The sequence below is a fragment of the Sylvia atricapilla genome, chromosome 17 (genome assembly GCF_009819655.1).
Source record: "Sylvia atricapilla isolate bSylAtr1 chromosome 17, bSylAtr1.pri, whole genome shotgun sequence".
Lineage (NCBI taxonomy): Eukaryota > Metazoa > Chordata > Aves > Passeriformes > Sylviidae > Sylvia > Sylvia atricapilla.
This window is the reverse complement of record NC_089156.1, coordinates 10,410,310-10,437,841: the sequence shown is the minus strand read 5'-3', so window position 1 is coordinate 10,437,841 and position 27,532 is coordinate 10,410,310. Positions and strand designations below refer to the sequence as shown.

At 45.0% G+C, this 27,532-nt stretch overlaps 1 protein-coding gene across 1 annotated transcript; it reads right to left on the bottom strand.

The window, feature by feature from the left end:
• Positions 1–644: 644 nt before the first annotated feature.
• NAA25 (N-alpha-acetyltransferase 25, NatB auxiliary subunit) lies at positions 645–27,330 on the bottom strand. Its single transcript, XM_066331602.1, has 24 exons — positions 27,266–27,330; positions 24,441–24,526; positions 23,284–23,422; positions 21,534–21,652; positions 19,800–19,874; positions 18,889–18,996; positions 18,412–18,490; positions 17,828–17,939; positions 16,900–16,989; positions 16,407–16,576; positions 15,541–15,653; positions 13,130–13,337; positions 12,532–12,618; positions 11,491–11,671; positions 10,843–10,942; positions 7,151–7,302; positions 6,538–6,663; positions 6,050–6,293; positions 5,748–5,871; positions 5,308–5,373; positions 4,776–4,873; positions 4,469–4,579; positions 3,915–4,061; positions 645–3,778 (listed from the first exon to the last, which is right to left on the bottom strand). The coding sequence occupies exons 1-24, from the start codon at positions 27,321–27,323 to the stop codon at positions 3,656–3,658; spliced, it is 2,916 nt and encodes a 971-aa protein (XP_066187699.1). The 5' UTR covers positions 27,324–27,330; the 3' UTR covers positions 645–3,655.
• Between the last annotated feature and the right edge of the window lie 202 nt (positions 27,331–27,532).

Here is a 27,532-nt window from a genome sequence, read left to right as displayed (position 1 = left end):
ACCGGGGGAGCGGCGGCGCTCGGGGGCGGGCGGGGGCTCCCACGTCGGGCGGGGAACGGGCAGCGCACACAGGAGCTCCGCGCCCCGGGACAGCACGCGGGGCCGCTGCTGGTGCCGGTGAAATAAGGACAAGAGAGCAGCTTCCAGCAGCAATGCCAGAGCAGCTGAATGCAGCGAAAGGGCAGGAGGCAGGATCGGGCCGTGCGGGGCAGCAGAGAGAAGCCGTGGGGATGGGTTACGTTTCTATCCAGATGGGCACTGCAGCAGCCTTCTCAAACAGATGGTTTTGTGCTGCCAGGGGAGATCCATGCACTACCAGCCCGCACTTGGACACAACGTGTCCTTATCAGGGAAAGACTGGATGAAAAGCAAGCAAGCAAGGCATAAAGAGCAGACTGACAGCTCATCAAGTAAAAGCACTGACCCGTCCACGCTCCCTCCCCCAGCAGACACCATTCTGCACCTAATCCCCAGCTGGAGAACAATGTGCGTTTTGCCTCTTTTTCCATCCTTCCTTTTTGCAGGGTCTGCTTGTCCTGCACCAGCATAATCTGGCTACACCACGGGGTTTACAAAGACAGTGCAGACAAGCACTTTGATCCCATCCAGACCATCCAGGCAGAAAAATGAGGCAGCAATACTGATTTGTAACGAAACTGACTTTTATATAAATTATAAACCCATCCAGTTTAAAGCAGTTCAGTTGCAGTTGTGTCACTTAAGTCCGTAGAAGGCTGAGGCGTACATATCTCCTACAGTCATAAATTAACAATAATCAAGGAAGAGAAAGTTCAGATAAGGCTGCAAATACAACAAAAAAATTTCCTAATTTTACTAGCCATTAAAATAAAGTCATGATTATCAAGGATTGCAAAATATAAATGCAATTTTTTAACAGTTAAAAAGTACAAAAATGATGGACAACACAAACAAGCAATTGTACAGTTTGTCCTGTGTGTAGACAAAGCAGGGTAGGAGATTTCCAACCTTTATCTACATCAGACACTGATTTTAAGCTGAGAGGAGTTGAGGAAATCTGTAAAAGGATCGTGGCTCATGATCCCAGTAGTATAAAAGCAGTAATTTTTTTTCAGTCTGTAAACAGTAGTCTTGGTAGTTTCTTCTAGGTATGTTTTTCAATTCATCACCCAAAGAAAATCCGAAACAAACAAAAACAAATCCTAAGAGTGGAAAAAAGGGGAACAGCAGCAGTGGGTTCTAGCTTGAATTTCTTACCAGATCTGTGTGGGACATATTCTGGAGGGGAAATGCTCTTTTGTAAGAAATATATAATATATTTAACTGTACACAATTTATAGGGGGAGAGAAATTCTCCCTCAACCAAGCCCCCGGTCAGTCAGTACGGAGTCATTTTTGAACACCGTTTCCTCCTAGAGAAACTACAGTTTGGGAAGAGACGGCCTCTGCTTTTAGAAATCACCGAGTACTCCAAAAGCTCTGTGTTTGACAAGGTTGTCATTCCCAGTGGCTGGAAGTGGAAAGAGAACAGCAGCTGGCACTGGGAACAGTCAGGATTCCCTGTGCTGGAAGTGAGTGAGCCATGGTTCCACCCTGCCCCAGCCCCTGCCTCAGATGACACAAGTTCCCCCACAGTTTCAGTTCTGCTTTCAAGGGATGCAGGAAACCTTTTTTTTTTTTTTTTTTTTTTTTTTTTTTTTTTTTTTTTTTAAACCCAGCTTCTGCTTTCAGGCACACAGGAGGATTCTAAATGCTTAATTTTCTTCTTCTTAAACCTCATTTTCACTGTCACCATTGCTTATTGATACAACTGAGTTCCATCTGGTGTAGCAGCAGTGGGAGGAAACTCCAGCCTGGATCAGTCCCGGGACTGTCCCGTGTCACCTTTGCTGGTGTTTGTGCAAAGCCCTCTGGAATTAGAGGGATGGGACAGGGACAGCAGCAGTGGCACTGTGCCCTCTGACTAAGGACAGTGCCTGTTTCTGGCTCAGGGCTGCTCTGAACTGCCCCATCTCAGCACTGGGGTGGTTTTCACTGACCCTACATACCTGACAGCATCACCTTCAGTCACCAGCCTTGATTTAATTTAAAGGGCACACTCTTCTTTCAAAACTGATATTTCTATACAACATGACAGTTCTCTTTGGGTTTTTTTTTCCTTTTTTTTTTTTCCCCAGTAAAAGTATTACTATAAAACAGACTTAACACATTTTGGTATTCCTCTAGCCCAGAGCACTTACCAGACATTGTGATTCAACCATCAGGACATCCTTTACAATTTGACAACCTGCAGACATTCTTCTTTCCCTTTCAGGATGGGGCAAAGCCAAACTAAATCCAGCAAGAGCAGCTATGGGACTTTTTTTTTTTTTTCATATAGGGGATTTATTAAAAAAATACTCTCATCAACATTCTAGCATTACTAACAAAACAGAGGAGATGACAAAGGCAGTCAAGCTCTCTTCAAAATTTTAATCTAGACTCAGATACCTGGGGGTCTAAAACAGGAGATGAGGAATTTGTTGGGTCTGACCTGTCCCTTGTATTGCAGGTATATGAACTTTTTTTATTTTTTTCCTATCAATTTTAGGCTGCATTGCTCTTTTAACACGAAAAAAAAAAACCCAGCAGAAGTGCAGATTCTGTGGGAGCAGATGATGCGGTCACACTTTCTAACAGAAAGCTTCATGAGCCAGTGCTTGGATAATCAAAGTTCAACTGCAAAAAGCAAGCACACAGGTACAAAAAGGATCTCGGCCTCAGACCACAGCGGAAGCAAAAGTTACCTCTGCCAACTTAAAACCAAAGCCAATAGGATTCCATTTCTATTAAAATATTGAAGTCTTAAAGTTTCAGTAATCTAAATACACTTTTTAAAAGTCATGACATTGCTGTTTGACATTAAACTGACATGATACCAGCGCAGTGTCACACTTCACTGCAGCCATTATTTACAAGGTCTCTCTTTTAGTCTTTTGTGGTTTTTTTTGCTGAAACACCCATTCCCATCTCTCTCTCTCTGAAGTTTGCTCCTCATCACATTTGCAGTTTTCCCGAGTTGTGCACAGACACCTCCTCCCTCCTGCTCTCTCCTGGAGGATCCTGCCCCAGCTCCGGATGATTCCCAGCCCACCACAGAGGCCTCACCTCTCCCTGATGGACCAACACATGGAATTCTGTCAGCAGGACCAGGTGGGTTTGCAGACGAAACAGGCAGCTCCAAGCTGGGCTCAGTTCATCAGAGGTGGCTGAACGTGGACATCTACAATTCCTGCATTTCTAAGGCAAGGACCATACAAAAATTATAAACACTGTATGGTGATGAAAATATCCTTGGAGATAGATGCTTTACACTGGATTGCTATTGCTGCTTCTAAAGATCATCTCCAGTTGGTTCTAGAGATCAAAAGGGAAGAAAGTGAATTTTCTCCTGTTGCAATATGCTTATGAACATGTATAAAAAGTGGTCAACCCCCAGGAAGGGTCCCTGCTTCTTTTATGTACAATAATTTAAATCAGCTCGATACATCTGTAATACCTAAAAAAATTGTTTCATGATTTTAAGTCCTTCATGCATTATGAGGAAGTTCTGGATTAAAGTGATGGTAGAGTGGATGTTGCTTCTGTCTGGGACTCTGGTGTCACTCCCCTGTGGAGTCTGTCAGGGACACATTGCTCAAATCTTTAGTTTTTTAATGGTATCGAGTCTCTTTTTCAGCAGCTCTCCAATTTCCTGAACTGAGTGATGGTAACTGCTCTGGACCTTCCCTTGCACAGTCTTTGTAAACTTTTTTTCTTCCTGCAAAGTGCAAAAGAGAAATCACTCACTCCACAGCAACTGTTTAAATCCCCCCTCCTTTAAAACTTTCTCCAATATCGCAAACACCAAAAGGAAATTCCTGAGGACCACGGTGTTTGCACAGGGAATCTTTTACCTGTAAAAGCAGAGTGTCCTTGAGGGACAGTTCTTCAAGTTTTAGTGCAGTCAGAATCATTTCAAGCCCTTTGATATGATCTATTACATTGGAAGTTAATGTCTGGAGTTCAGTTACATAATCCAGGAAATGGGTAAATACAGGTGGCTGTAAAAACAAACACAGGTCTTGAATTTACAAACACATATCAATGTCCATTTTATATAACTCATTTGGTAACACATATTCTCTTCTTCCCACCAGTGCTAAGCTACAATTTACCTACCAGACAAACACTCCCAGCTGACAAGTTTACTGAGGTACATTCCAGGCAGGAAGGTCAATGACACTCTACAGCTGCATTTCTCATTAAAAAACTGTCACATGATGTCACAGATATGATATGTCACTTATTTTAAACAGCAAAAATTAACCCCAAGTAATCGTTACCCACATCAATCTCCACAAGTTTATGAAAACCAGTCCATGTTCATGTTATCTATCCTGATTTTTCTTTCAGTATAAATAAGGTGTGATGAGGGGTTGGGGAACAGAGAAAGAAATATTGTTTGTACCATTGCTACACTGCTTTCTTTTTTTTTCTTCTTCTTTTTTTGCAGGTTGGATTTAAAAGGTCGGAGGACACTGTCACAGTAACTTGATACCCACAGGGCAATGGATATCGTCTGGAAGAAAGGTAAAAATAAATTCTAAGTTTCATTTACTGGAGGCTTCTGGTAAAATTCAGCATGATTAAAATAAGCAATGAAATCCCTCATGAGTTCTCATGAGTGACTGAGATCAAACTTTCACTGTTTCAGTCCCAACATTTCTACCCCACACTACTCCCAAATTTTTAGTGTTCCAAAGGAAAATAAATACCTCAACAAAGAAGACCAAGTTTTCTAACAGGTTTGGATGAGTTTTCAAGGTGCCATCTCTGACTTCAATCAAATCACCTTTACATTTATTGAACAAGTCTGAAAAGAAAAAAGAAAAGCCTTACTTGAGGATGAAGTAGATCATCTTAAATGTGCATTTTCTGTACACCAGGAATCTGAGTGCAGCGTGCAGAACTGTCAGGGCACTGACCACTGAGATAATGAGTCCTCTCCATCTACTGCTCTGAGTTCTGGCTCACTACAAACATTTCCACAGCCCTGATGAGCCCTCCTGAGCCAAGCACCAAGAGAAGGAGCTGCCCAGGCTGGGAGATAAATGCACTGAAGGGCACAGCACGTTCTGAGCATGCAGCAGCTTCAGCACACAAGCCAAGGGCAATCCCAGCCTTGTTCTCAAGCTTTCACAGGGTCTACAGATGCATCACCACAGCCCATCCCTGCAGACACTCCACAGCCATCCTCAGACAGCCAGGAAGCTCTGCCTTAATGTCTGTTCTTGAATTACCATTTACCTGTCAGTCGTTCTACTAAAGACTTGAAACTATTCCCTATTCTTTCCTGGATTTCTGCTGAATCTTCTGGAAAAAAAAAAAAAAAAAAAAAAGAAAAAAAATTATAAGCTACAAAGTTCTGTTATTTTCTGCTTCCAGAAAACCAAGAGGCATTTAAATGCAATTTAGTGTCAGTACTCAAAAGTAAATACAACTGCTTTCAAAGAGGAGCCAGTATTACAGCACCATATACTGTATAAAAATGAAAACTTACATAAAACATTAAATGAAGGCACTGGCTCACAGATAATTTAGTGTTAGACTGAAAATTAACACACAAGTAACAGTTTTGAGTCCACATCCTCCAACGCCCAGCAGTTTTTCAGACTAAACAGAGACATGTGGCTCCCTCCCACCACACACCACGGCAATGTGGTCAAACCCCTGCCCCAAACACTTACCTAAGCCATTGGTATCTAGTTCATAAATATCACTAACAAGATAAAACAAGCTAGTCTGGCACTGACAGCTGCCATTGCTGAAGAAGCCAGCCATTCGGGTAGGAGGAGGGCCAAGGACAGGATACTAGGCAAGAAGCAAAGAAAAAGATAAAGGTGTTGCAGCTTTTCCTCATTCCACCCAGTGCCTGGCACATCTCCCAGTCAGTCACACACCACAAACCCAGGGGCAGTTAAGTGCACTCTGCAGCCTGCACGATGCATTCACGGTCAACATTCGGGGAGAGCTTTGACCTTACTGGTACCTGGATTTTTTGTTCTAGAAACTTCTTCCCTGAATCCACCGCCGCTTCCAGCTGCTGCAGCAGGGCTCGGATCGTGTCAATCTTGGACGAGACACCATTCTCTGCAGTCTTTTCAGAATTCTTTGGTTGGATGGTGTGACCAAGAGTTGGGAGTCCGCTCACCAGCCTCATCGTTAAAGACCGGATTCGCAGCCACAGGGTTTCCTCTTCCAGGGAGAGCTTCCGATGCTCCTCAGAAATGTCCCTAGAGAAAGGCACCAAAGCTCTGCAGGCAAATGCTCCAGGCACAAAAGCTTACCCAAAACTCCCCAGTTCTGCATGACGAGGAAGGAGTGGTCAGAAATTCAGAGAACTTAATATCTAAAAGGGCAGCACTGCCAGATGTGGTGGATGGTGTGAAAGTCAGCCAGACCAAGAACACTGAAATATGGCAACTGCCCTGGAAGGAATTTCTTTGCTATGTGTGAGTTGAGGATATTTCTACTCACCTGTCTTTTGGATCCCAGCTAAACAAGACTGTCAGGTCTCTGTTGTCACGCAGCTCTTTCCATGGAATGTCATCCTCCTCTGGGCTCAGACTCATGGACTTTATACTTTCTTCTAAACTGGTTGATCTGTAGGTAAGAACAAGCAGCACTAAATGAAACAGCTGATCACTGCAAAGAGAAAACAGCTCACTAACAGACCAGGTTCTGTGCTCAGCTCTTCCCTCTGTCAGCAATGTGACACACACAGCACTGACAAGGATGTGAAGGGACAACAGATCAGAACCACAGAATCCAGAAAGTTGGAAAAGTCTTTTAAGATCACCAAGTACAACCACCAGTGCAGCACCACCACCACAGTCACCATGGCCTCAGTGCCCTCCCATGTTTTCTGAACACTTCCAGGCATGGTGACTCCCCTGCTCCCCTGGACAGCCCATTCCAATACCTGACAACCCTTTCCCATGAAAGAATTTTTTCAAACCTCCTCGGTGCACCCTGAGACCATTAAAAGCAGAAAGAAGCTTTAGGGGGCAGAGCTGCAGCTCTGAGATTTCTGCAGGTGCAACTCTCCAAGGCCCACTCCCAGTTTTCCCATCCCAGGAGCTGCACTCACATATTTGCTTCAAGTAAGAGGTCCAGCAGCATCCGCTCGGTGCGAACCTGCGCGAAGTGAAGGGAAGAGTTCAGCCTGTTCCTGAACGCGATGAATTCCGGGATCTTCTCAAACGCCCCGTACTTGTAGGCTTGGATGATGTATTCTGAGGTCTGCAACACAACACACACCAGCTCTCCTCAGTGACTTCCCAAATTAGGAGCAACCAACAAGGTCACTGCCAAGGAACTGCATTTCTGTGGTTTTTGTGAGCCAAGAGGTGCAGGACCCGGCAGATCCTCAGTCCCTGGGAGGAGTTTGTGCTTCTGCTTCTCCAAATTACCCAAGCAGTTTTGCTACTTTAAACTGGGAATGCCCAGATGCTCCATGGGCAGTGAGGTTTAACAACCAAACCAACACAAAACATCACGTCGCCACAATGAAAAATATTTCACAGGGAAGTGATGCTTTAGGAAGGCTTTTTTTTCCTTCTTCTTTTCCTTTTAGATGCAGGACTCAAATCATCACTTCACTGTGAGGAATCGTTCAAGGTGAAAGAAGTACAGCCCAGATTTTCTGGAACCAACTAGGATGTACATCGCATATCACCACAACATAGATTAAAAAAAAATACTCACACATTTTTTGTTTCTCTTTTTTATTAGAGTTTTGAATACAGTATCATACAGTGTGTACATGGCACAACACAAACATCGAAGGAATCTCTCAGAGTCCATGGGGTATTTTGTTTTCCCTCTGATGAAATGCAGCAATACAAGGCAGGCAGCCAGTATTTCACTTCAGTCCAAGCAATCTCCAAAAAAAGAGATTTTTATGATGAAGGAGACCCAGACAAGCAGTGTTTTAATGAAAATGTCTAACTGTAGACACAGAGTGAACTATTTCTGCTCCCAGCCATGACTGATAGCTGAGTTTTTTGTATCAGAATTACTCCACAACAGAGAAATTCTGGCAAATCAACTATTTTCTTCTGAACAAGGTTATGAATTGCATTGAAGATGAGAGGCACCAAAAAAGGCTTCTGCTCAACTGAATTTTATATGGTCCTAAAAGACTCAACCTGTCTGGAAGGCTCTGAGAGACCAGAAGGCAACACTCACAGATGCAAAACACTTTTTTTCCCCCTCCAAACCAAGAAACCTCCTCTAGGGAGTTGTCCTTATTTTTTTTCCCTAAGTAATTTCGTTATTTTCATTGAACGAAAATAATATGCCAAATATTCAAGAACATACCCTCTGATCAACAGCCTTGCAGAGGTGACTGTCGGGGACTGGGCTATGGGCTCTAAATCAACTGCATCCACGTGGTTTTTAAATGCCCCCAGGACACCTTGGAGTGGTTTGCCTGCAGTATCTGGAGAGATTAAAGATGGATGGACACAAGAAAATTAAGAGAGATTACTGGTGATTCTGCATAGCTGAAGGAAGACTATCTCAAGGAGGATCGAGCTGCCTTTTTAGTTTTGGCCAAATATAGCAATGCTGCCTTCTCTCTCCTCCCTGTCCTTGGCATCCTCTCCCAGAGCAGGAATAGTGGCAGGATTGCACAGCATCCTACATGGCTGTTACTCATGGGATCATTCTGACACAGGATTCACGTCAGGCTGGGAAGTTCAGCAAGTCAGGAGAACGGATTTATCCAAAGCAAGAAGTCTGATTCAGGGGCTCTATTTTTATGCCAGACTTCGTTTACATCCCACACTTCCTGCTCCAGGCAGAGTCCCACACACAGCTCTGTGCTGTGACATTCCAGTTATCTCTGCATCGACCTAGGGAGGAGCAGGCAGCACTAGAAATCTGTAAAAAAAGAACTTTTAAAGGATAGTTCTCCTTTAACACTGCAGATGTGGTTACAGGGCTTGAGTGGGAGCTGCTCCAAGCACCCTGAGCATAGAAGGGCAGAACCACAGCAGCACAGAAACTGGGAGATCCTGACCTTGTGACATGTTTTATGGCAAGGAATCCTTCTTCATCCCCACTCTTTTCACACCACAATCCTCAGGGAACAGCACCGTGAACTGAGCCTTCACCTCTTGCAATTCCTGGTTGTAAGAACAGCTTTTGAGTCATCTTCCATCAAAAGGATCTTAAGGAGACAACCACTGGAATTGTCCAGAGCACAGCAGAGATTTGGAGACATGAGAGCAACATCAACTCATGGTCCTTTGGTTGCAACAGTCTCCATGATATGATGTGAGTGGTCCCAGAGTCCCATCCTCATCTTGTCCCATGAGGAATTCTGCCCTCCTGCTGCACCACTTCTGGCTTCTTGAAATCCCAATATTTGAAGGTGTAGCAGCAAGGCAACACCTTTTTGGGATTTCTGGAACATGAGCTGTGTTTTCCTGCCAACAGCACCTGGAATGCAGCCATCACCATCCATGTACAAGATGCTGAGCCACTGGAGACATCCAACTCTTCTCTGCCACAAGCACCTCCATCATTAATTCCACATGGAATAAATGCTCCCAAGGGAACCACACCTCAATTAGTTCAGATTGTTTTCCATGGAAAGATGATTTCTTGATGCTTTACATCACAGTGTTCCCAAGCAGAGGAATCACATCCAGAAGCTTTTTCAGTTCACTTTTCCACCCGGCGCCCAGCAGTCGTGGGTTTCATTCAGACAGTTGGTTCCAGGGATGTTTTTCATTAACATCCACCAAATGACTTTTAAACAAGACTGAAAAGTTACACCTCAGTAAAAAAAAAAACCAGTTGTCTGGATAGAGGGCTTCACTCCCAGGAATCCAAAGCCTCTTAGCAAGTAGGAAAAAAAATGAGCAATGGATGGATGGAGGGATGCAGAGCAGAGTGAGCTCCCCACTGAACAATCCATGTGCATCCCTCAGGAAAACCTCTGTGTCAGATACAGATCACAGGAACTTGGTACCTACAACTCCAAGCAATGGGAATCCTGTACACAGGAACACCTGGGCTGCCAACAGAGCAAGCTGCTGCTTCTCAGGGGTTTCTGTGTGAGAACCTTTACTGCTCAGTGCAGACAATTCCTGTGTTTTTATCTCTTGCTGGGAGAGTGGGAAAGCAAACTGTGTGACTGCAGTGCCTCTGGAGCCAACTTAGCCAGTGGCTGACAGGCAGATTTACAAATGGATTGCACCTTTGTTTCTTAGGAAGTAAAAATAATCTTCTTCACCAACCTCTCAACAGTGCCCAAGGTGTAAAATACAAATACACAGGATATATTCCCACTCCTCAGAAAGGGATGGTCCCTTTAAAGTGAAGTGCACCCCCCACCATCCACTGAAAACACACAGCTCCAGTGTTTGTAACAAAGGATTCATCATGTGCCATCCCCATCCTGACCCATCATCACCGGCTGCTGTGTAACTTTGCAAAATGCCACATTTATGACACCAGCACTTATTTCCACATGACATCCCACTTCAATTTTTGCATAAAATCACAAGCATTAATTTAAAAGCAATCATAGCTGTTTTACGAGGAGCATTAAAACTGCCTTTAACAGAGAGGAAGCTGCAGCAAAATCTCATGTAACAGTAACTCACAAATCCTTGCAGTAGAAAATGCAGGCTGAGACAATTTTTACTACAAAGCTACCCCTACTGCTGCTCTTTGTTATGTTTTAAACCACTACAATTGCACAGGTCCTCTCTAAGACACTTAGATGTGTTACAAGGTCATGGTGGGGGGGGATTTCTTTCAACTTACATCTTTCTGGTTGGAGTGGAAAAACCTGAGTGCAAAGTTGCAGGATTGGGAAGCAGCAGCGTAGTGGCCCAGGGAGCCGGCGTAGCGTGTCAGGAGATAACTGCAACAAACAGCACGAGGCAAACGTCAGCCACTGCCCTGGCAAGCAGCTGCACAGGAGACATCTGGACATTTAACAGCATTAACAGCACTCATGGGCAAGTTCAGGCTTTTAATGGAATGAATTCTCAGTTTTTTAAAAGCAGTATGTGAGGGCTTGGAGTTCCTTCTTCACCTTAAGGGTGCAAGAGCTGCTCAGTGAGGGACCCACAAACACACCCAGCCAAAGGCTTTGGGTGTGTTGGCTTTCACTGGTGCTCCCAAGCTGGAACACCACACTGACTGGCAGCCAGCCAGCCATTTCACCAATTTCCATCAGATTAATTAATACTCTAAAAACACCCAACACAGATCAAAATCACACGGTGAAGACACCCTACAAAAAGAGGGAGCACGCAGGTGATGTGCCTCCCAAAAAATTCCAGAATGCTTTTGCACAACAGCACATGAAAATGTGACAATCTGCTGAGTTCTGGGTGTCAAAGGATGCTGTGGAGCTGTCAGGATGGGGGCCAGCAGGAGTGATTATTCTCAGTATGTACCACCCACCCGATGGTGTCGTGCTGGATGTGCTTGGCGTCGAGGCTGGAGTAGAGCTCCGAGACAGGCTCGAAGGCGCCGAGCCGGCAGTAGATCCGGATGAGCAGCAGCTTAAACTGAGCATTGGAGGGACTGTGAGACAGCCCTTCCTCCAGGAGAGTCAGGCACTGCCACACGGCTGCCTCTTCACCTGGTGACAGACACAGCACAGGCAGGTGTCAGCAGGGACAGGCACAATTCCCTCTCCCCGCGTTACACAAAGCTCAGGGCGCTGCTGGGGATTTCAGTGTGCAGATGGCCCAAAGTAACACCTGCTCCAGCACTCCAGCTGCTCCCTGAGGGAATGCTGGGGGAATAATCCCGCCCAGGGAATACTCAGCTCACATCTGCACAGAGCACACTGAAGGCAAAGCGACCTTCCCTGATGAATCCCGGGCTGTTTAGGAATTCCAGCTTGTACATTGCAAAAGAGCCCACATCCACCTTCCTGCCAGAAACCTGACCACGGATTTACCCAGGTTAAAGACTGAATCTTCCTTGGGAAAGACAAGGGTGTAACAGATAACTACATGGAAGAGCAGGAATATACATAAGGACACCCAGCACTGGACACCGTGGGATTAAGAGACTAACACAAGGAGCAGGGGTGGAGTACAGGCAAATTTATTTCAGGGAACAGGTCCCAGCAAGTCTAGAAACAAGGGATCTAAAAGGCAAAGTATGTCAGGAAGAGAAAGAAACTCTGTTCTCAAAACACTTCTGGTATCAGAAAGAAGTTGTCAGCAGAGCTCATGCAAAGGGAGAGAAAAAAGGAATTAATCAGAAAAATTAAATCTGATCAGACATCAGTGAGATTCAGGACAAATACCAGCTGATCAGAGGGACTCCTGAAATACCTCATTTTGCAAAAAAAAACCCAAAAACCCAACCAACCCAGAAAGCTCCAGGCCTAACAAGCCATGCCAAGCACTCACTGGCCACAGAGACACAGTCTCCCTTTCCCAACCTCCCACAGAGATCCCAGAGCAAGGCACAATTTTGGGAACGTACCTTCCAGCCACAGATCGAGCAGCAAGTGAACTGCAAGCAGGCAGTAATAATCTGAAAACTGCAATTCAGTTTTCAAACAAGATTTCCCTAAAAAGAGAAAAAAAACCCAAAAACAATTACCCTTGAATTACTAAGAGTGCTGCCAGCTGATCTCACAGTCAGGGTTATTGAGTGGCACCACCATCAGAGAAAGCACCATAGTTTAATTTATAAAATCAGATTTGTCTTGAAATCCAAACAACTTTACACATCACTGAGTGGCCTTTGGGGCACTTCAAACATTGATATCAGCTGGAAGAAGAACTGACTCCCACAGCTGCAAAATTTACAAATTAGTATCTGCTGACCACAAATGTATCCTATGCACTTCAGTGAGAATACCTGGCTTTGCTTAAAAGCAAAGTGAAAAAAGAAAATATCCTGCAAAGTAAAAACAGATCGTCTGAACTACCCAGGAAAGTCTCACTTATCTTTAAGATACAATACTGAAAAGAAAAGAAAAAAAAAAAAAAAAAAGGAACCACAATTCAGGGAAGCTGAAGGGTAGAATCAGAAAGGAGACAGCCAAGTTTTTATCAGCGTTCCAGCTTTTCCTCACCAAACTCCAACCCGTGGCGGTATCTCAGCATCAGCTCCCGCACCACTGCCAGCTTCTGCTTCTTCTCCATGGCGTGGTAGATCCCCAGCAGCCTGGAGAGCTGCACCACACACAGGTGCTGCTGCAGGGCCTTGATGTCACCCGGCAGAGCCACCTCGTTCTCGGCCGCCGCCGCCAGCGGGATCACGTCCAGCAGCTGCCGGATGAACTGCAAGAGAAACCCCGGTGGGAAAGGCTGCAGGGCTGCACCAAACGGTGAGAAAACATCGTTTCTTCCACCCAGTCAAACCAAAAGTGGTGAGGAGGCATCATTTCCTCCCTCCAATCAAACCCCAAAACAGCAAGGTGGAAACATCCATGTTGGTGTCACACTGAGTCCATGAGCAGCCTTTGAAGGGTTTTTTTTGGTGGTGTGTTTTTGTTTTGTTTTTGTTGTGGGATTTATTTTATTTTTTTTAGTTGCTCGATTTTTTTTTTTCTAGCTGCTTGGGGTTTTATTAAGTTACATCGAACAGATGGAGGGAAGAAAAATCAGAGATGGGTTTCCAATTCATTGATACACTAGGGAGTTCAAGCACCTGTTAACACTCACAGCAATAAGGGATGCAATTAAAATAATTAGTTACTGACAGGCTTCTCAGGCCACTTCCAGGCAATGACCGTTTTGCAATGCTACATTTTCCCTCTGCTCTGAAGTAATGTGCTGTACCCAGTGAGGTCATCAACTCTCATTAATGACTTCTTTTTGGAATTAAGCTGTAAGAAAAGCAGCTTCTCATTGTTTAGTTTTAATGGGAGACGAAAGACTCCTCATAACTCACGGGGCTGGGCAGCAGCTTCTTGCTCTAAAACCCAACATTGTCTGCAAACTTAAATCTGAGTTAAAGCCAATGAGTTCGGTTTTGCTGCACTTGGTATTGGCACAGAAGAACTGCAGCCAATACAATCCTGAGGCAAAAAGCTCAGGAGCTGCACCAAGCACAACACACACCAATTCCAGTTTTCCCAAGGAATTTGATGAATGCTGCGTTGACAGATCTTTTCAGTTTGAAACCCTGCCAAGCAGAGCAAGGTCAACCACATCATTGGCTCTGCTTTCCAATTTACACCTCTAAGAAGTCAAGGCTGGTGTCATGACCATTATTTCTGGACTATATCACACGTCAGTGGCCCAGCAAGATCACGATCTCAGCTACTGAAGTGGAACTCTCATGTCAAAACTCATCAGCACTTCAGCACCACGAAACCTCCTCAGCTCCTCGTGTCCTTGACCAAGTTAAACTGCTGCACATGCTGCTTCAGGGACAGCCAGAAAACCACCCAATACATCAGCTTGACACAATATATATTCCAGAATATGTTCAGTAAATCAGCAGCAGTTTTAAGGCCAGACAGAAAATTTCAAAGTCAGAGTCATGGTTCTAAAAGCACTGTGACAAAACTGGAGTCTGAACTACTATTAAATGCAATTTTTCCACTCCTGGTTTGGAATTTGTTTCCTGGAAAGTCAGGATGAAACTTGTTCAGAACTTCAGGGCTCCCTTTCAATGGAGTCACCACTTCCAGGACTAGGAGTTCAATATCCTGCTGGCCACATCTCTTGCCAGTGGGCTAAAAACACAACTTTAAACATAAAACACCAGCAACAGCCACCCCTGCCAGAGCCACTGCTCCCAAAAGCAGTGGGGCTGTGGGAAGAGCTTGCATTAGGAGTTAAAAAATACTTTAATAAACCAAGAGAACTTCACTACCTGCACTTTGTTTACCAACACTTTATCCCCAGGCTCTGGCTGATCCTGGATTCTCTGCCCTCCCCAGCGCTGATCCCTGGACACAATGGCTCAGACAAACACTGGGGTGAGTGACAGAATTCCCAGCTGCTGAAGTCACTCCAGGCTGCTCATGACTCTGCACAAACGGGCTTTTCAGAGAAACTCTTTTCCAGAGAGTTGTTTCAGAAAGAGGTTCTGGAAAAAACTGCCATAGGTGGCTCCATGACCCCTGAATTTGGGTCAATGTGTCCCTTCTTTGGCATGGCCAGCAAAGCATCTGTGACATCCCTGCATGGGATGAAGGGAAGCTTCTCCCCATTAAACAGAAACTTTGAGCTCAGAGCGCCCTGACACCTTGAAAAATGGGAATAAAAATGCCAAAGGAATACCAGATCTGAGACTCTGCAGGATCAAACTTAGCTTTAAACCTCCAGTAAAAATCCTCTGAATGAAACTTCACAAGTGTTCAGATGTTCATGGTATTTTTCTACAGCACAAAGAGCTCTCTGAATTTCCAGCAGAAAGTAAAAAATTGATGTTTCCAGTCTTTTAATACGATCCACAAGTATTCTAAGATAAAGGGACCAGAGTGCAAACAAGCACTGCAGTTCCTGCCACCACTTCTTGATATTTCCTTACCTTTGTGTACTGGCTGGGTGGGAGGAGATCCACAAACACTTTGAGATCAGTAAAACAGCAGGGCTTGTCCCCAAATTTTTTGAAGTACTGGAACATTAGTTCTTCTGGATCACCTAGGAAAAAAGCCAGGTCACCTTTTTAATGCCCTCCAGTAGAAGTGAAATCTGTAAAATCACTTTGAGAAATCTTTGTTCAGCCTTTTCTTCTTTTCTCCTCCCTTCAAGATTACAGAGTGATTTAGAAAACAGAGAGCTGCACTACTGCAGATTTTAACAGAGGCTCAATGTCTCTGGTAACCAAGGACACATTAAAAAAAGCCCAAGAGCTTCATTCAAGCTCCTTTTGCACATAAGAGCTCAGCAATCCAGGCACATGCAGCCTCCACTCATCTCACCACGACTTCTTTGGGATGGAAAAAACAAAAGGAATTAGGAAATAGCACAGATGTTGCTCTAATCACATTCCCTTTCATTGATTCCCTAAATGCCATTTTGTGATGCAGGTTTTTAAAAAGCAAAACCTGGCCCCTGCTGCCATAAAAACTTAAAACCCACTCAGAGATTCCACTGCTAACAGCAAGACTTTCCACCAGGAATACAGTGTCAGTGACTGGATGCTCCTAAGCCTCTGAAGTCCTTTTGAAAACCTCCCTTGCTGGCTTTTCCAAGCCCTGAAACAGTCTGTGAAATACTTGCCTTTCTTCCACCTTCCTCTTCCAATGCTTTGAAAATTCTTTACATACAGAACAACAGCTATCTCTTCCTAATGAAAAAACTGCATTTAACTCAGTGATTTAGCACAAAGTCTGTGCTTTCCCTCCCTCTCTCCAAGAGATAACTCCTCACCCAGGAGGGGCAGTTTCTTACCCAGTTTGTACTCGTCATTGCAGCCGCGGTGTCGCAGGCGCCTGATCAGCTCCAGCTTGGCCAAATACGGCCCCCGGAGCGGCCGGGAGCTCTTGGACTCCTCTGTTATCCTCTCCTCGATGAAGTTCACAGCCTGCTCGATGGAGCAGTGCACTTCTCCTTCCAGAGAGCTGCAACCACACAGACAAAAAGTTCTTGGAGAGTTCTCACTTGTAACACACGCTCAGCACACTCCCAGACAGGGAAATGATGGGTTCTCCAACTCAGCCACCACAGAAGACATGAGCTGGAAGAGTTCTACAATGTACAAACTATTTCCATAAACTATTCCCAGCCTCCAGATAAAAGCAAGGAAAACACACAAAGCAAAGCAGGGAAAATACATCATTTGGGCTCTGACATCAAGAAGTCACTCTAATATTGAATATATGAACCCAAACAATTTGCTGCAGCACAAAGGGAAAACAAATCCACAGCAAAATTCTCAACTTACTGTTCTTCCTCTGCTGGAGGCGTCCAGGATTCATCAATGAGTTGAAACACTGAATCAAAGTAAGTTATATAAAACTGCCAATCATCTGAGCTGAAACAAAAATCAGGCACAGGACAAAATTTAGGGAATTGCCAAAACAATTAACAGCTAAAACTACATTTCTTACTGAAGCTGAACTAAGGAATAACACATAACCATATTACAGAAAAAAGCCCAATTGTAATCATCAAATTGTTTCCCCTTGAAAAGGTCTCAAATCTTAGGAATATCATCAGCCTGCATTTCTGGAAACGTATTAAGCAAAACCATTTCAATTCCAAACTGAGGCAAGCTATGAACTATGAGCTCTCCTCCTAAAATTCACGTTCCAGTCAGAGCTCAGCAACATCCCCACAAAACGTGAAGGCAGAAGTTTCTCTTCTGCATTTAACTTATATCTAAGATGAGAACATAGCTAAATTCAAAAGCAAACACCACATCTCTCCTGACAGTTCTGAGACAGATTTGATCCCACTGGAATGTTCTGTCTCCTGATGCATCTGTTCCAAGCATTACGTGCATTTCTCATGACGAGGTCTGGCCAAATGGGAGAAGTTTAGATGTGAAAAATGTAATGTAAATCATAGACAGGATGACAACTGCGAAGTCAGAGCTAGACAATCAACACAGAATTTAGAAATAAGGAGCTAAACAACCTTTTATTGCATTAATGTGTTGCTAAATTCTGCCTGAAAAAAAGCAGCAACACTAGTCCTGACCCTGATTCTCCCAGTGACCTTCACCATGCCTGGCTTTGGAGTGCAACCTTTGGAAAAGCTTCCTCATATTCTCCTATTTTAACCACAACAGCCACCAAACAAGGCCACTCCCAAACAAGCAGGGATTTTTGTTCCATCTTTTTTGCAGGACTGCAGGAATCCTCTCTCACTTTTTGAGCAGCAGCCTCCTGGCCAGCGCGTTGCACTCGGGCCACCTGTGCAGCTTCTTGTACATGGCCATGCACTTGTTCTCCCGGCTCTGCAGCTCACTTGTCAGCTTCTCTGCAGCAAAAAAAAACATGGAAAGCTCAGCTCATCCCTTCTTTTCTTCCTTATTCCCTGCATAAACCTTCTTATTTCAGCCCAGCACCAAACCACCAAGTCTAACACAGCGGCAGCCCTCAGAAAGATTTCCCATGGAAACCTTCACATCCCAATTCCAAGTGCATTTTAATGTTCAGTAAACTCCTCTAAAATGCAGATATTGAAGACTTTTTAGTTTTGAAGATGGCAGCTACAACCAAGAACATCATCCCAATTTACCACTGCAAAGCTCAGCTCTGAATAGTGTTTAAATATCATAAAGCAAGTAGGGTAAAACCAGGTTGTACCTCCAGAGTTTACACTGAGGTTAAAATTGGTGTTAAGTCAGGCTCCCTAAATTTTTTTTTTTTTTTAAGCAGTGGACAAGTCTGAAGCAAAGGAGAATTGCTGTATTCTCCACACAATCCTGATTTATTAAAGAATAAATTACCTCCAAGTTTTCCCCTCACAACATCTAAGGCTTCCTTGTACTTCTCCAAACGTTCCAGGATCATGTAGTACAGTTCCACCTTAAAAGAAAGATTAGACTGCAATGAAATTTGCCAGGAAGATCATACCCAGGTGAGCCAAAAGGGAAAACAGGGGATACCAGGCCTGCAAAGCTATCTTTGGTATCCCAAAGGGCAATACTCAAATTTAGGTTTTTTTCTCCATTCTTAGTCCTCATGTTTTTCTTGAGGCTTCTCAGAGAGCAAAGCACTTCACCAGTCAAATCAAACACCAAAAATTGCCTCAGCCACGGGATTCTGAAGCCCTCCTCACCCCCTGCTTTTGGTTTTCCTTCTGCCCCCTACATCAACATTTAATTCCAAAACATTGCTTATTTTTTTATTTTAAGTTTTCCAAGGCAATCAAGTTCCCTTAACAGTGCCTTCCTTGCCTCAACGAAGTTCAAACCAAGCCTTACTTCAGCCTCAGCTTCAATCTTGTCCTCTTTCACCATTTTTTCCACCATTCTCTCAGCAAGTGGCAAAAACATCGTCTTGGAGAGGTTTTCATCTTGTGCTGAGATAGACTGAGGAAGAGAGGGATTATTGTAACAGCTCAGCAACTGTCTGTGATGTCCCACCCATCACTCTTTTCACTTTGGAAGATGAAAAACAAAACCACCCAAGTGCTCCAATCCCCCCCAGCCGCCTGTTTGGAGCTGCCAACTGTGACTTGAGAGTGCAACTGCTCTGGGAAAAGGCAGCAGAAAAACTGGTGCTACACAGAAAAGCTCATTTTTGATCAGATCAACCAGAGCCCTGCATCTCTGAGCACAAAAACCTCGTGATAAAAACATGGAGCCGGAACACTTTTGTGTTTTAAATGGCACAGGATTTTTAGAGGAGGTGATTAAAACCCTCCAAGCTTATTTTTGTTTGATTTTGTGTCTGATTAGTGCCCAAATGTGCTGCCTCAACCAGCAGCAGCACAGCTGATCTGTGCCTATTCCTGCAGACTTGCTGCTAATTCCAGAGCTCTCATTTGTTCCCTCCAAGAGCTTTTATAACCTCGCTAGAGAGGCACAATTCTGACTGAGAAACTGCAGATAGTGGAGAATTTATTCATTACCTCTGCCAAAACGACAGCTGGATATTAGTGCAGACCAGAGAATAATTCAAATAGTACAAAGGTGATAAGGCAAGAGTTAAACTGGATTATAAAAACACTTCAGCATTTATTTTGGACCACAACAATAATGCTAATTAAGGAGGGCTGTCTTTCTCCCAGCAGCACACAGAAACAGCTCAAGCACACATTTTACCCCAAATCATCATGTTTTCCCTCAGAATATTTCTGCACCAGCACTGGCACTGCAGCAACTGCACACACCTGCATGATCAGGCTCATCACGGACCAAAAATAATACGGATTTTTGGGAACAATCTTATAAAGTGCCATTCCAGCCTGAAAAACAGAAGATACAAGTTTCACCGTTCCTGAAAGAGATTTATTTCTAACAGCTCGTGACGGGCAGCAGTGAGGGGAGCAGACAACTGCACATGGGAGGACTTTTCCCCACCCATGAGCTCTTCCCTCCTAACACACATCCCTGAGGAAAACAGAGGGTGGAAATGTTTCCAAGGACTTTGTGTAGGTCTGACAAGGAACAGCAGTGAGCACTGATTGCCTACACAGATGGCAGCTTTAACTGCAAGTGGTAACTCCAGGAGGAAGCAGATTTTTTCTTTGGGAATGAGGGGAGATCTCCAGTGCTGAAGGACACAGCAAACCTATGGCTGCCTCCAGGAACTAACTGCCCTCCAACACTCACTTCATACCCACTGAGACCCCCAAATTTGGGGTCACCTCCATGTGCAAAGAAGGGGGAGCAAAGGTTAAGCAGAGAACTTGGTTGAATCAAAGCAGAGCCAAAGAATTCACGATTTTCCCTAACACATTAACAGCTATTCCCACATTTCCCTCACAGTGCCTGTACATAACAAAGGACGAGACTTTTACCCCTACAAAATCTGTAATTAATTACGAGGAACTACACATAACAATCTACCACTACAGCTGGACTTTTGTGCCAATTCCCTTGACTGCAGTTGGCATTTTCCAGGATTTTCAGCTGGAACACCCCAGAGCACAGGACACTGGGGTTTATTTCCATTCCCTAATCAGTCACCATCCACACACTCTTCACATCCCTAAATCCAAAAGCACAGGTGCCAACATCCCACTCTGACAATGTGATATTGATAATGATGATTTGATTCAATTGATACTAAAAATGGTAATTTTATGAGAGCCACATTTTTATGTCACTTCAGACATATAAAAGGTCACATAAATGTTAATTATTGTTATCTGTGGCATTCTGTCCACTCATGATTGTGATCCACCACATCTAAAGTTTGGGCTGTATCAGGAGGCTTCTCATTTCAGGTACACCAATAACTGCTTTTAGTTATTTAAGCCAAACCTGTGCAAAAAAATCAAGTCACAGCAGGAACAAGAGGGAGTTTAGCACTTATTTCTTGGCTCCCTGTGCTTTTTTACACAGAAGAATAAGCATGCAGGCCTTGAAAATCATATTCTATTTACAGGCATTCTCATTTGGAAGGGATGAAAACAAAACGAATCAGTGTGACACTGTGCTGCCAACTGAGAGGGGGTATCTCAAGTGCTTTTCAGTTGTCTGTTTACTGAATGACATCAATACAAGTTGTATTTCAGATGCTCAAGTAAAAGCAGGGGAGGATTTATTTTCCTCAAGTTAAGAGAGAACTAAGGCCAGAATCAAATGTGAAAACATGGATCAGAAGCTCTTCCTAGATGTGCCTATTCCAGAATTCCTTTATTTTGTACTGTCAGTACAAACCCACAGCCCAGTAAAAGACACAGCTTTAAGTAAACAAAACTTCTGTCTTCAGACAACCCACCTCCAAAAAAATGATGTTTAAAAAAACCTCATTACCTCTCTGTAAAAACCAACCAAGGGTTTAACTTCTGCATTAACCCAGCTCAGCTTTTTTCAGATTACTCATAACAAGCAAATGAGACTAAAAGACAGAGAAAAATACACTTTAAACCAGCCAGAACACAAACTGTTGGTCATACCTGTTGCATCTTCTTGTACTCTCCAACCCTGGCATAGGCCATGAAGAGGTGGGAGTGATACTCTTCACTGTTGGGGACCTTCTTCACAGCTGCCTCATAAAGTTTAGTCACCAGCTCGGCTAAACCAAAACCAGATGCCAGAGTTAAGACCAGCTTTGGAATATTTTAAAGCACAGCTCCCTAAAGAGCACCAGGGATCCTCTAAACAGAATTAACTGCACCCATCAGCCCCCAAATTGTTGCTCTGTCCCCCAGGCAATGCAAACATCAAGCACAGGAGGAAAGTGCTGAAAAAACTCCAAACCAACCTCAAAATAGACTTAAATCAAAACAGAGTTCAACAGCAGCAACTGAACTGTTTAGGAGAATTTTAGGTCTATTTTTAAAGTTTGTCTATTTTTGAGCATTAAACTGAATGAAAGTTTTCCTCCTGGCAGAATGACTGCTCCATGTGAGTTATGTATCAAAACAAACACTTTCTGAGCCTAATGGCAAATTAATTGTTCTTATCACAGGTTTACTCACATTAATCATATCCTGCTATTTCCCAGTTGCCTGTATCAGTATTCTAAACAATTATTTAACACGATGCTTTTTAGTAAGAGTCTACCATGGCAAAATACTTTTGGCAGTACAATATGCAAAACTTTCTTACATTTTTGTCCTTCCATATTCTTTTTTTCTTACACCAACAATTGTAGCTCAGAGTAGAAACAGAAAAGTAAATGTAATTTGCCTTCCACACAGTTTACACACCCCTGACACAGATATAGGAAACATCTAATTACAATTTTCTTGCAGGACCAAAAGTGGAAGTACCTCACACCCACCAGTTCCTGAGTTACAAACCTAAAAATTACAAAGCTCAGCTTAATGGAAGTTTTTAATCGCAGAGAGGCTCCTGTCATTCACAGGGGTTTATATCAAAGTCAAAAATACACAAAAAATATTGGTATTACTCAACAAATGATTCTTTAACTCCACAAACACACACCAAGGAATGAACTGGGAAAACATAAGCAATTGCTCTTTTGCAGATTGATACAAACACCTTTTCTGAGGCTGTTTCATCCCTTGATCATTTCTCCAGCAGTTCAACAATAAATATTAGTGGTACCACCCACCAAACTCCACAATAAACACTGGTACCACCACATCACCCTCCCCAAGAAGCTGCCAGAAACAACAACTGTTCAAGCTACAGAAAAACAAGAGAGGAGGTCTGGCATCTTTCAGAAAACCACAGGAAACTTTCCTCCATCACTCCAACGCTGATGATTCAGTATTTTGAAAATACAAATCACTACAAGGAACCTGACAAAGCTGATGAGGCCAAACTGGGAGGTCAGGATTTCCCTCCTGTTTTTCACCAGTTTCCTGAGGCCTGAACCCTTTGGCTACATCACACCCTGTGGGATTTGACATCCCTGTCACTCTACTACTGACAATGAATTCCAGTAGATTCATTACCAAAAATGAACTCCCAGGCTGCTGCATCATTATCAACACGCTTCATTTCGGACCTGCTACACAATCAGATTTATAAGAAGCCTAAATAAGTTCTTTTTTTTGCTTTATGAAGATTACTACAGCCTTACAGGCATTACAACAGGCATCACTTCAATTCTGAGTCTCTCAGCAGTCTCTCACATCCACAAATCCTGGATTTTACACGTTTCCCACCAAACTGTGGGGCACAAACCTTCTGGAAGAACACAAATAGAGATTTCTGGGAGAGGAACAAACTCACGTCTGTGCATTTCCCGGTAGAGAATGGTCAGTGCTTGCAAGGAATTATCATCTGTGGGTTCAAGTGCTGCTACTTCTTGTGCCAGGGCATAGGCTTCATCCTGCTTGCCAGTCCTCTGCAAGCCAATGGCCTTCAGCACCTGTGGACACAACACAGGCAGCTCTGAGAGACACAGTTCACATTTGGAAACCCTCTCACTCCTGCTGGGAACAGCCCAACCACCTCATTCCCTCTGCAGAACTCCAATTTGATTAAGCTTTTAATCCACGTGGCTGGAGAGGAAAACTCCCATATGCAACAGCATCAAAGAGGGGATTTGACTTTTTAATAAATGTTGAGGTTGCCCTGAGGCATCACCACGTGGTTTTCTTTACCTGGAGGCTGTGAACTGACCTGTCCTGCCAATTTTCCTTAGTTTTCTTTCACTAAGTGGACAGAGAGAAGTGACAGAAACGAGATTCAGGTCAATGACACTCGCTGCAGCTTGGGAAGCTTTCAAAATGTAGAAGTGGAGTGAGCTGCAGAGGGAAACCCCCAGGGAACTGAGAGAAGCAGAAAGAGTCACATGTTTGGGAAAGGGAGGAACAGAACCCCTTTCCCTCACAGGGGAACAGCAAAGAAGGTGGTGACCAAGCAGAAGAGCAAATGCCTCCAAGATCATGGAATCCTGGAATGCTTTGGGTTGGAAGAGACCTTAAAATCATCCAGCTTCACATCCTGCCATGGGCAGGGACATCTTCTGGACCAAGTTACTCCCAACTGGCCCTGAACAATTCCAGGGATGAAGCATCCACAGCTTTTCTGGGACACTTGTTCACCTTGTAATGTTTTCCTCAGACATTTTCTCCCAAGGAGATGTTTTGATCCAAAGTCCTGCAGATGGATGTCCCAACCCCAGGGCTCCAAGAGGCATTTTTAAAGCCCAGCCCAAGTGCCAAGGTCACCTGGAATGGTGCTGACAATCAGCCCAGGTGGAACCAACACTCCAGTCCCCACTGGGGTGTCTGTACAAGTTTTCAGGCAAACAAGATAGAGGTGAGCTGGAACAGAGACATTCCAAGGGCTCAGAAATCACTGTGGAAGCTCCCAGAGAAAGGGGCAGTGGAACACCTTGAGACTCAGGCAGAATGAGCTCAGTGCCCCCCAGTCCCACTCACCTTGGCACAGTGAAGGTCCTTGTGCTTTTTGAGCAGTTTATCTGCTTGCTGGATTGCCATTTTATTATTGCCATTATCGAGATAATCTGCAGAGGAAGAGCACACACAAAATCACACCAGAACACCAAGGCCATTCTGGAAAGCCACCTCCAACTTTACCATGGAGCACTTGCTGTCACACCAGCAGCACAAACCACATTTTCCCTGTGCAGTTCCTCCTAAGCCAAACATTCAGGAAACTGTCATTCCAGGGATGAAGGATTCATCTCGTTGTACTGGTTTTAGTCATTCAAACAAACAAGCTTTTGTAATTACTCCACACAGATCATTACAGCAACAAAAGAGCCCCATAATAGAGAGGATTCTGCAGCAACAGCTCTTTGCTGGCAGTGCAGCTCCAGTGCTTTAGCAGGAAAAGTAGAAATTAATTCGGTGTGTCTTTGGGAGACTTTCAATGACTTTCAACAGGCAGGAGGTTGGAAACCAACTCCAGCAGAGTGGGGAACACTTGTCCACACCATCCATACCTCAGGCAGAGCAAACCTGTCCCCCTGGAGTACCACTACCCTTCCACCAGACCGGTTTTGAAGACACAACTGTGAAACATCAGTATTTCCCAGGGGGGTATCCCACTATCCAGTGAAAGTTCAGCTGCAGAAAACCCATCTCCAGACCCTTTTCTCCTTCTTTTTAGCTCGGAATTACAATTTTCAGATTGATCTTCACGTTATTACACTTTTACAAACAAGTGGGTTTAGACCAGAGCATGCCCCTTATGTGCTCCCCTTCCCTCAAGAACCCCTCCTTCCTCACCAAAGCCAGCTTTGCTGCCCCTCCAGTGCCAAAGGAAAGGAAGGGGCTGCTCCCACTGCTCTGGCCTCTCTCCTGCCAGTTAGCTGAAATTACATGACACACCTTTTCCTCACCAAACCTGTCATTCCCATTATGAGCCAGAGCTCTTTTACCAGGAGCTGATCCGTGGCAATCTCAGCACGAACTGTGCATCTATTCTGATTTACAGCTTTATATTTAATAGCTTCCACAGTTGCTCCTGTGGCCAGATGGATGCTGTATATTAAAAGCAGAGTTAACTGGGCTCTTGAGCCCATCCACAGCAAACCTCTCACCAGCCAGACTTTCCACACTCACCAAAATAAACAGCGTTGCATGAAATCCAGTTTGAAGCCACAAGACACTGTCTTTCCTCACTGGATATTTCAACTCAGGAAAACCTCTGTGTCACCTTTAACATTAAAACTCTGGGGATTTCTCAGTGAAGAGGTTTCAGATGTGTGAAACAGCACTCCAGAGGCTTCTTGCTTTAAGTCTCTGTCACCCAGTTTAGTGACACACAAATTATCCCCCACGCTGAGCTGCCTGACTGGGATTAACAGCTGTGCCAAGAACATCTCAGCTTTGGGTGTCCCAAAGTAAACCAAATAACCCTCAAACCTCCCTAAACCACAGCAGAATGAAGAGACTGTGTTTTCCTAACAAGTCAGGTTGTTGGAAGCCAAAGCAGTTTCCAAAGGAAATGAAGCTAAAAGAAAATAAACTTCAGCCTATGCTAGTTCATAGGTGGGGATGTTCAAAGGCTGGAAATGCAACACCTGAACCTTCAGGTGAAGGGAGAACAAGTCAAGATCAAAGATAACCAGAGCTGTCGAGGAATCCTGGGGAACCACAGCACAAATCCAGGCACACTTTGAAATCCAGAGGCAGACCTTGGACCTGACACTGCACCTCCCCAGCTGCTGATGTGGGGAAGTTGTGTATTTACCACACGCTTTATTTCGGGTTCTGCAGCACCACAGCCTGAGATCAAACCTTGCACTGCAGAGAATCCCCTCCAGAAGGAGCAGAAAGGAATCCTAAAGCTCTCCCCAAAATGAACACGGCGAGATGCTCAACATCATCTGCTTCGATATCAGCTGAATTTACCCAGATTTTTCCATTAATACAATTTCTTACACAGGTTATGACAAAAATAACTGCACATCAAAGAAACTGCCAAAGACAGCACGGATAGAAAACTAAGGAAAAAAATCATTACATAAAGACAAACTGCAACGAACTTGAACACTTCTAATCGAACAAAACCACCTCCCTGCCTTTCCCTGGAACCCAGCACGGACTCAGCCTGTACTGCACCATCCCTCTGCCCCAGCAAAGGACATCCCAAAGCACGTCCGGCCCCAAACCAGGGCAGCTCTCCGCGTCTCTAGGGACAGGTTTTTATCCCTCTGGAAAAGTTAAGAACGTTTTCCTCAATCTCTACCAAATCTTCAGTCTTGGGGACGAAACGATACCGTAGCCCGGGGAAGTGTTTTCCTTTTCTTTCTCCATATTTGCATAGAGCCAAGCTTCGCCTACAACCTCCGAAACAACCCCAACAGCACAGAATACCCTCGGACAAATATTCGGAGACGCAACAACACCGGACAAACTCCTAACGACACCGTCCCCTTCCACTTCTCTCCTGCCTCCCAATTAATTCCCCCAACAGCGTCACCGCTCCGTGCCACAACATCCAACACAACTCCGGGGCATCCGCGGCTGCTCCTTCGGGGACGAATCCCTTCCCGGCTCCTCCGCAGCGGCGCCGAAAGCTCCGGTCGGGGTTACCTGGGCTGCGAGCGGCGCCGGCTGCGATCCCCCCCCAGGCCGAGGGGGTACCCCCGGGGCGCCGCGGGACCCCGGCCCGGCCGGGCGGGCACCGCCGCCACACCGCCCCCGCGGGGCCGGGAGCGCGGGAGGGGCTCGGGGGGCGCTCTGCGGGGCCGCGGCGGCGGCGGGCCCGGGGCGGGGGCGCGGAGGGTCCGTACCGTAGATGGGCCGCAGGCGGCGGTCGTTGGGGTCCTGCACATGGCCCCGCGCCGCCATGATGAGAGCGCAGAACGCAGCGCGCAGCCGCGGCCGGGGGCGGGCAACGGCGGACGGGCCGGCGGGGCGGGGCGCCGCGGGCAGCGGGACAGCGGGACACACCGGGACACACCGGGACACACCGGGACACACCGGCACCGACAGGCATCGGCACCCGCCTCACCTCACCTCACCGCACCCCACCCGACTGGGGCCGCGACACCACAGAT

Coding starts and splice junctions, on each gene's coding strand:
- NAA25 (XM_066331602.1), bottom strand. CDS start 27,323: ATGGCGGCGCGGGGCCATGTGCAGGACCCCAACGACCGCCGCCTGCGG. Junction 23,423..24,440: donor AGGACCTTCACTGTGCCAAG/GTGAGTGGGACT, acceptor TTGTGTCCACAG/GTGCTGAAGGCCATTGGCTT. Junction 4,062..4,468: donor AAGAAAGCAGTGTAGCAATG/GTACAAACAATA, acceptor TTGTTTTTACAG/CCACCTGTATTTACCCATTT.